Source organism: Fukomys damarensis, unplaced genomic scaffold (assembly GCF_012274545.1).
Source record: "Fukomys damarensis isolate Sample0158 unplaced genomic scaffold, DMR_v1.0_HiC HiC_scaffold_5, whole genome shotgun sequence".
NCBI lineage: Eukaryota > Metazoa > Chordata > Mammalia > Rodentia > Bathyergidae > Fukomys > Fukomys damarensis.
In genome coordinates, this window is record NW_022900917.1 from 6,150,197 (window position 1) to 6,162,630 (window position 12,434).

Below are 12,434 nucleotides of genomic sequence, written 5' to 3' on the forward strand. Positions count from 1 at the left end.
CTGCGGTCTCACCATCTGGTACGGCTGGGCAAAGAAGACCGCCCCCACCACTAGCCTGCATCCCCTATTTTTGTTTCCTCTCCTATTTTACCTTTGCCTCCATCCTAGTTATATCTTGTCACCGGAGCTCAGTGCCTGACCCCAACATATTAAAGGAGGAGAGATGCACAGGTGGCCGGTCCCACGGTGGGGCGTCTGGTGCAGATTTGCTCGTGTCTGGCAGGAAGCAAGAGAGACCAGGGCAGTGGGGAGGGAGATGGGTCCTCCCAGGCCACGCCCCAGGGACCCGGCTCTGCCCGGCTCTGCCTCCCACCAGGACACTGATCCGCAAACGCCAGTGTCAGCGGATTAGTCCCTCAGGATCTAACCGCCTCTCCAAAGCACCCCGCCAAGGAGTGCAGGAGGCTTTTGCGGGGGGAACTACATATAAACCACGACAGTCTACCAATATTTCTTCCTTGCTGTCATTTGTCAGACTCAGTTCCTAAGCCTGTTTGGATGACTCTCTTCCTCGTGGCCATCTCCATGCTTAATTTTCTCCGTGTCCAGCCTTTCTTTTTCCTCCCATTCCTACTGACATTATGTTACCTTTTCCTGTCCCCGGTCCTAATCTTTGTTCCCTACAGGTGATTCCTAAATGGTTTTCATGGTGCTGAATCTGTTGATCTATCCGAAGTCCATAGAATATTGTCTGTTCAATAAACAGTTGTTTGGATACTGGTTTCCTTGGGTCTCACTTCGCTTTCCAAACCATCTTGCAAATTAATCTTTATAAAATCACATTTCAATCATGCTACTGCCCCACTCAAAATGATTCACAGCTCTGTGTTTATCTGCTGAATCCAAACTAATTAGTCTAGTGTGTGTGCTTTTAGACTGGCATCAAGGGAACTTCTCCATTGTATTTTTGTGGGGGGGGGCATTGACTGCATCACTTTGTACTCCTGTCCAACTTGTTTATTCATCATCATGTCTTCCAGTCCCTGCCTGCACCGAATGATGTATGCTCTTTCCTTTCACTCAGCAAGAAGCCAAAGAAACAGTCATGGTTGACCCCATGAGAAATTTTAAGTTTTTCTATGGTAAAAGATACTATGTAAACATACAAAGCTTAAAAACAAATGAATGATAGGCAAAAAAACCAAACACAGCAACGTACAAAAAGAGTTATAATCTTAATGTACAAAGGACTTCGCAGTAAAAGACAACAAATGAAACAAAAAGATTGCACAGATATTTAAGCAATAAATAACAGATGGAAAAAATGCCAAGACTGAACGTTAGTCAGAGAAACACACATATATAAATTTCTGTATCCCATTTCACCATCAGAGTCAGATGTTCCTGTTCATCATCCCTGACCATGTAAATTGCTACACTCTCAGAAAATCATATGTCAACAATGACTAAAATAAAAAGTAAACATTGTAATTTACCCTAAGGAACTTATTTTATAGAAATGACAGTAAAAGTAATTTTATGTGCAAGAATGTAGTGGAAAAAACAAAAACATGCTAAACAATCTGAAAATTTGTCATGAAATTAAAATTAAAGATAATTGTTACAACACATTTATGCAGATAGTGAAAATAATGAGTTAGAGAAGGCATCTGGGTAAGGAGTAAGTGCCACAATCACACTGTGTGCAAAATTCTTCTTGCAGAATAATATGCCTAGTATGATATTATGTAGAATATGAAAAAATAAATAGAATAAATGTATGCAAAAATATTTATACCAAGGTATTACTGATGGTTACATAGAAGGACTGGGCCCAGAAATTGAAGACTTTCTGGTGAAGAGAGAGACTATTAGCTGTTCTTTATACATTTTTCTTTTGCAGAACTTTATACATGTTCTACGTTACAGGAAGGGTGAAATACTCTTGCAATTAAAAAAATACATCATTAATAATGTAAAATGGGTGATGGTTCTCATCTCCCTGAGTCCTGCCTCAAGTTAATTTCTAATTTCTCTTCTCTTCTAATTTCTCATTTCTCTGAATATGATGACAGAATTATTTCTTTAGTAATTCACTATTTGGTGCGTTATTTCTACTACTTTCTCATTGCTGCTTGAAGTATTGTTTAAATAATACATTCTTATTGAACTGTTTGTATTACTGTCAACTACTTAGAGTATACATTGTTTTGATAAGTGTAGATCCTGTGCTTGAGTGTTGGGTAAAGCTTCACAATTTACTCACTTGTTACTCACTGAATACATTTTTTCCCTTTCTTATTGGGTACACTGATGTATTTCATTTGTGGTAAGTTCGTATATACACAGAACATGCTTTGATGATTTTCACTCTGAACCAATATTTACCGGATTTCTACCAAGCTTAATGTTGGGTCTTAGGGGTTCAGCACCGTGCTGGACAGGGTATGATCTCTCCCAAAGAGTTTGGTGCCTAGGAGACACTGAATGAGGTCTTAAAAGTGTGTGAGCTATGACAGGGAAATTGCAGTGTGACTTATGGCCATCTCACAAGGCGATCCTTGGAGAGATCAATGGCACACAAGTCAGGAGACTTTAACTTTACTTTTCGATATTGTTCTCCTCTGCAAAGGTGTCTTCTCACTCCTCACTCATATTTCTATATTTCTAAAAGTAAGACGAGAAAGGATGTAAGAGGATAAGCAGTGATTTTCATACTAAAGGCTTTATATCCGATCAGAGACACTTTGGCAGCAGTGAAATATTTTAGTTTTTGTACAAACTCATTTGTTCAGAATTAAGATATTAAAGATTCAGGAAGAGCAGAAACACATTGCGAGTTACCACAGTCGGGCTGCATTACAATAATACTAGTATGATCTTGCCTTTCCTGAACACAAGGAGATAAGAAACATCACTCTACACCTGTTAACCAAAATCGGAGCTCTCTTTACTTTGAAAAATAAAACATCATCTCAGGCATGCTCCGATTGAGGGCAGCAGAACATGGTCTTGCCTTTGCACCCCCATGTGAGCTTTATTTCCGTGCATCTGCTGTGTCTACCGCCTGGCGTGGACTCTGTCCCACAGCCTCTGGTGGCCTGGCCAGCTTCGCCCCTCCGGAGATCAGCTCTACGCAGGTGCCCTGACCCCAGCTCAGACTTCTTCCTCTATGCGTGTTGGGGTCTCCCGGTCACTGTGTGGTCTTCACACTTGCCTGATGCCAAACTGCCCACCTCCCTTTATTCCTGACTTTCCCCTGGATGTGCGGGCCTCCTCCTTTTGGTTGCCCTGTCATTTGGTCACCCAGCATGTGATTGAATGGGGCAGCAATGACTCTGTTGCAGTCTTTGGCTCTGAACAGCAATTTTTTTGGTCTGAATACCAGTTCATCTCAGGCCAGACAGAACAACACTATCAAAAAATACTTCTGACTATGCTCAATCCTACAATGTCTTATCATTCGCTGAGTAGTGGCAAATAAAAGACTCTGAGAATTGAGAAATTCTTGAATGCAGGGAGCAGTAAGAATCATCTTTTCAAAAACTTTTGCATCATCTATGCACATAAGCTTTCTTATTAAAATATGACTAAATGAGAACCAAGAACTGTCATGTAAAGGTACAAGATCCCAATGATGAGTGTAACTGCACTGTATACCTAAAAAGTATCAATAAACTCAATAAAATATGACTAATTTTCCAGACCATAGCAGCCCCTCTCATCAGTGAGTTTGCTGGGCTTTTTCCCCAATAGTTAGAGAACTGGAAGGGGCAAAGTATTTCTACTCAGAAGCCAAATCAGCAATGTGCTTTAGTTTCTTTCTCTTTAAAATAGGGCAATTACCCCTGCATGTCAGCCGATATAAAAAATACTTTTTAAGTTCTCGAGTCTTGTGTGCATGCACTTTGTTTAACAGGTATAAGTATTGTCAAGCGGCCACAAAAGACCTACCAGGCTACCACCAGAGTTTGCGAATCAAGCACAATCACAATACATAATATGAAAAGCATTAAATTATTTACATGCTACTTCACCTGATTTCTGCACATCAGATTTGTATTGTGTATATTTATATTGCTTTTCTAAAAGCACAGAATGCTATAAATGATAATTTTGAGAATTTTGTAAAGCGGTAACCCACTGCAGACTGTATGTGTGATGCAGCCAGACTGTATATGAGTTGGAATGTCATAAGAAGAAGTGGGAGGCTGAATAAAATGATTCTATCAGGTTTCTACAAATAGAATTTCATAACTATAAGGACAGGAAGCGATCGATGACTTGTGTCTGGCTTCTATGTGTCACCAACACAGCCTACGTAGGGCAGAAACACTAGCTAAAGGGAAATATTTCTTGCAAAACAACAAAAGTACAGGAAACAGTCTCGTTCTCCTTTGGGTTTGGTAATGCATAGTGCAGTCACATTTACAGATTCTTGTCCCTGTGCATTAAAGGCTTTCACTGCCTTAGCTCACTCCTTATCACACCCACACAGCTACCACATCCCTGTCACCAATAAGAAAGCTGAGACTTTGGTTTAATGCACCTGAAGACCCATCGAAACCCTATTCTGGTCCCACAAGTGTTTATACTGTTGTTGTTCCGGGAACTCTAGTCTCTCTCTGAGAACTACAAAAGTAAGTAGTGAAGAGAAATACTGGTCTCAAGTTTACAAGCTATTGAAGAATAGCAGTTGACTTTGATGTGGGACTAAACATAGGGAAGTGCAGGAAGTAGCAGAAGGTGGTGCCCTTTTCCGGTGGGTTTCTATTTGGGAAGCCACCTTTACAGTCTAGGGCCCTGTCTTTAGGGAAGTGGAGAGAGAAGAGGCAGTAGCAGTGGAAGACACTGAAAAGGGTAATGGCGCCTCAGCTCTATGCTAAACATGTCTTAATTCTCAAAATAAGTATTTGAGCCGGGCAGTATCCTCATCCCCATTTGTTGTGGTTTAGATCTAAAATGTGACCCGGAAGTCTCAAGTCTCACATGCTCAAAGGTGGGGCTTTTGGAAGGTGGTTGGATCCAGGGCGCTGTGCCTGTGAGTGGATTCATCCATCCACACACAGCTGAAGGGGCCGTAAGGAGATGGGTCTGGTTGGAGGAGGTGGGTCACTGGGGCCCACCTTTGGAGGGCATCTTTTCCCTCTGGCTCTTATACTCTGTGCCTCTGGGTACCACGAGGGGAGCAGCTTTCTACCAGCAGGCCCCTTTGCAGTGATGTTTCTGCCTTAGAGTCAGTCGACCAGGGACTGAACCCTTCAAAACTGTGATCCAAAATAAACCTCTCGTCTTGCAAGTTGTGGGTGTCAGGTATTTTGTCCCAGGCATAGAAAGGTGACTAATGTACCATTTTAAATTTGAGAACATTAAGGCTTAAGGTGACATCACTAGATAAACGACAGAGCTCAAATTCAAAATGATATATGTTTGTCTCCAATGCCCATGATTTTTGCTAACATGCAAGGGTCTGTTACTATGGTCCCTACTAGCAACTGGTACATAGCCAAGTAGTTTTGTAAGAGAGTGGAGGCCATCAATAATGGAGGTTAAAATATGCTCTCATTAAAATGAAGCAAATAATTATTTTCATCATTACCATTCACTACCTCCTGGTTTATTTTTATCCACACTTTTTTTTTGGTACCGGGGATTGAATTCAGGTCCTTGCACTTGCAAGGCAAGCCACCGAACCACTGAGCTAAATCCCCGGCCCTATCCACACTTTGATACACTAGAGTTTTATGCTTTCCTTCCTGGCCTTGAAATGTTTCCTTGCCCTCTATCTAAATGCAGGAGAGGAAAAACAAATAAACAACAAACAGCCCCAAACATCCACACACAAGAATATCAAAGTTAAAGATGCCAAGAGAGCAAAAATATTAGTCTGTCCTTATGTATGAAATGCATATTAAAATGCACAATGAAACAGTCTGAGGAATCAAGGCAATTAATGAGCAGGTTTTAGGAATATGCCTGCTTGCTCAATCTCTCTGATAAAGTCAGCAGAAAGGAATGGGCAGCTTAACTTAACACCTGCAGATGGCGTGCAAGCTGCTCTGTGCCATGCTTGTTTGTACACTGACTTCACAGCATTCCTTTTCTGCCATTAATTCATAAGACCGAAGGGTAATTCATGCTGGACAGGAGTGATAAAAGGTGAGAATAAGTAATAATAGTGGAGGTTTGGCATCCTTCCAGGAACCTGGAATCTGAGTTCTAGCTGGAACTCTGCCACCAGTTACTAATCGTGCGACCTAGAACGCGTTATGTCACCTCCCTAACCCTCAGTTTTCACACAGTCAAAAATAACTGAGGTGGCACCAAATTATCTCTGTAAATTACCCTGCAGGTGGTAAGACTTCCAATTTGATGTGAGAGATCCCAGCATTCCTGAGGCTATCTGGCCTTCTACTCAGGGCAGTCGCAAGAAGACCTTCGTGTTGGAGTTGGGAAAGTACTGGGGGAAATAACGCAAGTTGTGTCCATTGCTAGGATAAAGAGCTGAGGTGGGAAAGTATCGGATGGTCACAGAGAAGTCCATCTTCTTGTGGCTAACTGGTTTGCTGAGAAATTGCCCCAGAAGACGGGTACGTAGCTTTCCTGTGGCCCAGCCTCTTGGTAAAGAGGAAAGGCCTTGTGCACGCCTCATGTGCTTTGGAATGCACACGTATGCTCCATGTGCGGATTCCCATGGTCCCCAGTGGAATCTTCGAGCACCAGCGGGAGTCCAGGCAGCCCTGCTTGTGTGCCGGTTGGAAGGATTGTCATCCAGGTTGGTGTCCAGAATCCAAATCTAACCAGTGAATTCTAACCTGTGCCTGCAGCTCTGGGACAAAGGGCAAGGAAGGGCCTTGACAATAGCATTCTCAGAAGCAGTGAAAACCTCTCCCTACAGAAGGCGTTTGCAGCCCGCTTTTGGCTGGGCTGGGTTGAGATGGGGTTCCGGGAAGGGTGGCACCACTGTACTTAGGAGGAAAGCAAGGGCACTGCTGGGAGGGTCTTTTGGCTCCTGGAGAAGGGGCACAATGACAGTGGCCCCCAGGAGCAGTCCTTTATAGGGAATATGAGTGACACTTTCAGGAGCTGCAGGACATGGAGGATATTTTGAAGTTATTTTATCAGCTGAACTGCTGCTAAAATCGGAGATGTTAGAACATTTGGGTTCATTTAATTAACAATTATTACTGAGCACCCACGAAGCACAGTGTCAGAGTCAGGAAGTCCTTGAGGCCGTGGAAAAACACTTAGCAAGAAGGACAGAGTTGTGCTTGCTTTCATGAAGCTTGCACTTCAGGTCCGACTGCAAGAAGACCCAGAGAATCTCCTTCAGGAAAAGTCTGTAGGGACAGCAGAGGGCGCAGGCAGGCAGAGCTGTGCTGTGCGAATGGCTCAGAGCTAAGACTTCTAGGAGGAGAAGCAAGGATCCTTGGGAAGAGCGGAGGTAAAGATGGGCCAGGCAGAGGGGACACAGAGAGCCTGGCCCTGAGGCAGGAATGAGAGACAAGGCCACTTGCTCAGAGAAAAGTTTAGGGAACAAAGCAGTTTGCAGTGACATGGGGTCAGTGGGGAGAAGCCAGCTAGAAAGGCCCTTCTTGGCCACACACACACACACACACACACACACACACACACACACACACACATCATTGAAAGGAGAAAGCTCCTAAACTAAGAGGCTAGCAGAAGCCAAAGTAAGGAACAGGGCACACAGTATCACTTTCCAAATGGACCAATGACACACTGAAGTTAATGATTAAAGAGGAGACTTGCCTTCTCTTTCAGCTCGTTTTAGGGTCCAAAGCAACTGTTGGGCTGTAAGGTTGCACGAACTCCATGTTCTTAGGCATTTTCCTACCCAGATCTTACGCCAAAATGTGGCCCATGGAGCATGTTTTTCATGCCAGTATAAAGCTCATGTAAACTAGTGGATGCCATGGGATGACAGTAGCCCCAGAGTCTGAAGGCCAGGGGTCAAGTTGAAGCTGACTGACTCTATCTCCTGAATGCCCTGTCTGAGCTTGTGTCCTCATGCTTAAGAAATTCTTGCCACATCCAGCAAGTGGATATTGAATAAGACAATACATTTTAAATTTCCTTGAAAATTGAAAGAGCATTTCCCAAATATTTCTTACTATCTTTAACACTTAAATTTTCAGTTCCTTTCTTGGCATTGTTCTTTTTGAGTTAAACCACTAGAGGTCAGAGTTTCACATCAATTGCAAAAAAGAAACCACCAAAGTAGGGGGAAAAAAAATCAAAACAAGAGCATCTTTTTTTTTTTTTCCAGCTAAGCAGAATAAAGTAATAAATTGAGGCACAGAAAGAAAAATAATTGGTGTTTAAACAATATGGTTTTGATAATTGGAACAATATCTCCAAAACTGTTACTCTATAGGGAGAAAAAGTCTTTATGACATCTATACAACTTACATTTATATTGATCATTTTATGTTTTTTTTTGTTTGTTTGTTTTGTTTTTGGTACCAGGGATCGAACTTGGGACCTTGGGCTTTCGAGGCAAGTGGCAGAACCACTGAGCTAAAGCTCCAGCCCCATTTTATGTTATTTTTAAGACAAGTCTCTGCTGAGGGTCCATTCCAAAAACAAAGAAGCTGAATCACAGATATGACAACATGCTGAAGATCAGACAGATGGAATCCACTTCCTTTCTTTCCAATGAGTCAAGCTTAGGATAAAATACTGGAAAAAGTATGTCTGTAATTTGGACAAGAGATTCTATAACTGGATAGGATTCATGCTTTTCATCTGCGACTCTAAATAATTTATTTAGTTTCCACTCTCCTAAATGAACTTAGAGTACATTCTTTTTACTGCCTATTTCCTAGAATATCAGATTTTTTTTTTTTTGGTTTTTTGAAACAGGGTCTCACTATGTAGTTGAGACTGGCTTGGAACTCACTATGTAGCCCAGGCTGGTCTCGAACTCACAGCGATCCTTCTGCCTCAGCCTCCTGATTGCTGGGATTACAGGTGTGCGCCACCACGCCTGGCGATATCTAGAAATTTCTGAGCTCAGTGCCACAGTGCTAAGGGATACAGCAATGAGATGCTTAGCCAGGGGGAAAAATAAAGACTTTGATCAAAGGAAAATATGTGTTGAACAAAAACTACAACCCAGTTCTTAAAAATCTTCACTTAGCCATCAACGCTTTTTTCATTTTGTAGAGCTAAATATATAAATCTGCCTTGTTCGGGGCTAGAGAGGGGCTGTGAGGACTCAGGAAGGAATGAGATCCTGTACCCAGTACTTTATGTTGGAGAGAGGGTTCCAGACATGGTTCTTGCTGTATCTGCAACACCTAATGCAGTGTCCAGAGCAGAGGAAAGGCAGCAGCAAATGTGCCAGATGCTAAACAGCGCAATGAGCGCCGACCGCAGAAGTTTGCCGTCTCATTCCAAGCTTGATCAGTAGATTCGAGTCCTACGATTGGCTCTGCGTCCTAGCTTTAAACCTTCCTCACCTGGCATGATGGCTGGGACTTCAGGACCGCGGAATCTCTTCACTCAGAAGGGAATTTGGGATGCGTTGGATGCAAAGCCCCCAGGGTCCGAGGATGAAGAGGGAATCGCACCCGAGTCCATAGCAGACTTAGTTCTAGACCCCAGGGTTCTAGAGCAACTCTTCCCCTTCCCCAGTGCTCTCAGATCTTCCTCCTGCCAAACTCGAGCTGGTCATCTCCTAGTCCCACATGGGATCGGGAAGAGTTAAGGAGGATTCTAGTGTCTGAAATCATAGCGTGATGTCTAACGGGGAGGAAGTCGGTTTTGGGGCAAGCGAAGAGATGAGGATGAGAAGATGTGTGGTGGACGGAGGTGAGTGAGGTGACACAGCATTCTGGGAGGCAGAGGCAAGAGGGTTCCAAGTTCAGGCCCAGTCTGGACAACTTAGTGATTTAGGAAACTGTCTCGAAAAGGGAATGTTAAAAAAGGTCTGGGGGTGTACCTCAATGCGAAGGCCCTGGGTCCGATTCCTAGCACCGTAAAACAAAAATGAAAAAGACCCCTAGTGGACATCAAGGACATCTGCAGGTGGGCACCTTCTGATGTACAACAAATATTAAATATGGATGGAAATCATAAAATAGGGTGGCTTCATAAAGTTTTAAAGTATATTCTTTGGCTTTATCTTGGAAGCATTTAGGATTTTGACTTACATTTTGCAACTTCTCAAAAGCAAACACTGGGATCCTTTGCCCAATTGCATGCTAAACATTTTCTGTTCTTGTTTTGTGATCTCTGCCTATTCCTTGGAACATGCTCTTCCCCCATCTGCCTGGAAGAATCATGTCTAAGACCCAACTCAGTTTGGGCCTTCTCAGAAAACCTGTTCTGCCCTCTATACCCCTCCTGAATTCCTTACCTTTCCATTTCTCCAGATGCTAATATTATCTAATGCACCTGTCGTGCCCCAAATATTGCCTGACCCATAATAAGTGCTCAGCTCATGGTAGCCAAATCGACATGAATAGAAGTGTTAGACTGAAAGCATTGTATTTTGGATACTATTTTAACAACACTTTACCCAGTGTCTCAAACATTTTCAGTTTGAAAGTTGGAGTTTCTTGCAACGATCCCATTTGCACAATTAAGGCAAACATTCGGTTTTAGCATCCACAACACTGTGGACACAACACGAAGTTTCCTGCACTCCGTGGGAGCGCTGGCAATGGTTTTAAGTAAATACTTTTTCTAACATAAACTTTCTTTTCTAAACATTTGCCCTTGCATTATTCATTTGTTCACCCCAGAAATGAGTTGGAAGCACTGAGGTCTCATTGTTCCTCCCCGCATTTATTTTATAGTATCAAAGGTTAAAACTTGGATTGCAATCTTAGGGGGAAATTAATTCACTGATTAAAAGACATGGACTTTAAGCAATGCACATTTAAACAACTGACAAGAATCAAGCCATGTATTTTTTATTTTATTTGGAAGGAACTTATTTTTTCTACTTAAAATTTTAAACAGCTACAATTCCTCAACCTCATGGCCTGGAAAAATGGCATGAATTACTAATCAGACTGCAGCAGTCTGCAGTGCAGTGACCACTTTCAGAGCAAAAGGGTAAGAGCTGAAAACAAGAAAACAGATTTTTTTTTTTTTTATCAACTAGTTGCTTGAAGCATATTTGGACCTTGGACCTTGACTCCACTTGAAACACGTTACACTATTCTATCATTTTTCAGCTAAAGGCACTTGGCCTCAAAGACTACTTTTAAATAATAGAGAAATGTTCATTTATATCCTACTCCAACCCTTAACAATAGAAATTCCCAGCTTCTTTATCGGCACCCAGGAGCCCAACACTTATGAAATAAAAGTTTACTTAAGATTTAATTTTTACTTTATTGACCTTTTGCCTAAGTAACTTTGCCGGAATCCATATGAGGAAGGACAAAAGGAAAACAACCCAAGAATAGAAACAGATGAAGGCCTTCAGTGCGCATCTTCCTCTGGGGCCTCGTGGGAGAGGGACTTTCCCCCCACCCTGGGTGACTTTCATCAGATTCTCCCCCCAGGGTTGCACCTTGTCCCATCCTTGTGTTGCCTAACTTCCAGGGATAGCTTTAAGTAAGAAATAGACTACTGATTCTCCCAAATCAAAGGGAAATGGGAGGGGAGAGGACAAAAGGTTGACCGGTTAGGATGGGCTAAAAGATGGGGGTGAGGTCATATTGACTATACGGAAGTGTGGATGTCCTTGCCTCACCTTTGGGTCCAGGTGAAATGGTGTGGGCAGCACAGACTTCTGCGGTCGGGCGACCATCAATATCCAGACCCAGACTCTGAATTTGCAGGAGGAATAGCAGCAGGAGGATGAACTGGTTGCTTCGAAGCAAGACTCCAGCGCCATTCATTTTTGCATCTCCTTAGAAAAGGATCTCCCAGGAATGCCAAATCAGGAGCTTTCTTTAAATTAAACTGCTCTGCCACTGCTGGGGGTGTTAGCTCATGGTTCTGCAGCCTGCCTCCTTAACACAAGGACTTGAGTTCAATCCCCGGTACCAAACAAACAAACAAAAAAAATCCCCAAAAGTTGTGCTGCCGCAAGGAAGAAAGGAAAAGAGCTGGAGCACATATTCCAGAAAGGGTTACAAAGGCAAGAGGAGAGCATTCTCCCAATTGTTTATTTTCTCAGTATCTCAAATGCACCATACACTGTCCAGACTGTTTATTTTCAAGTGACAACAGTTTATTGAAAGCTATCTGCGAACTAAACACTCAAGTGTGTGGGTCAGTGGAGACACCCCCGAGAGCAGAGGGGAGAGAGCTGCTTTTGCTCTGTGCTTGAGCTGACCAATTAGTTTCCATGGCATTTCTGTGCTGGGTTCCAGGATTGTGAAAGGGAGAGATTTCCACTCAGGTTACGCAAGCACTGTGTGTGGCTCTGGACTTTCTGTAAAGCGATACCCATCACATGATGTGGCAGCAGGCCACGGATGCTCCCAGTGCCCCCAGGACACAGCCCT

General features: G+C 42.9%; 1 protein-coding gene across 1 annotated transcript in view; it reads right to left on the minus strand.

Moving 5' to 3' along the window:
- Colec10 (collectin subfamily member 10) overlaps positions 1-11,945 on the minus strand; it is a 35,335-nt gene extending 23,390 nt beyond the window's left edge. The window contains exon 1 of the mRNA XM_010619513.2: positions 11,675-11,945. Coding sequence (XP_010617815.1) covers positions 11,675-11,822 — 148 coding nt within the window. The 5' untranslated portion in view covers positions 11,823-11,945. The remainder of the gene's footprint in view (positions 1-11,674) is intronic.
- Between the last annotated feature and the right edge of the window lie 489 nt (positions 11,946-12,434).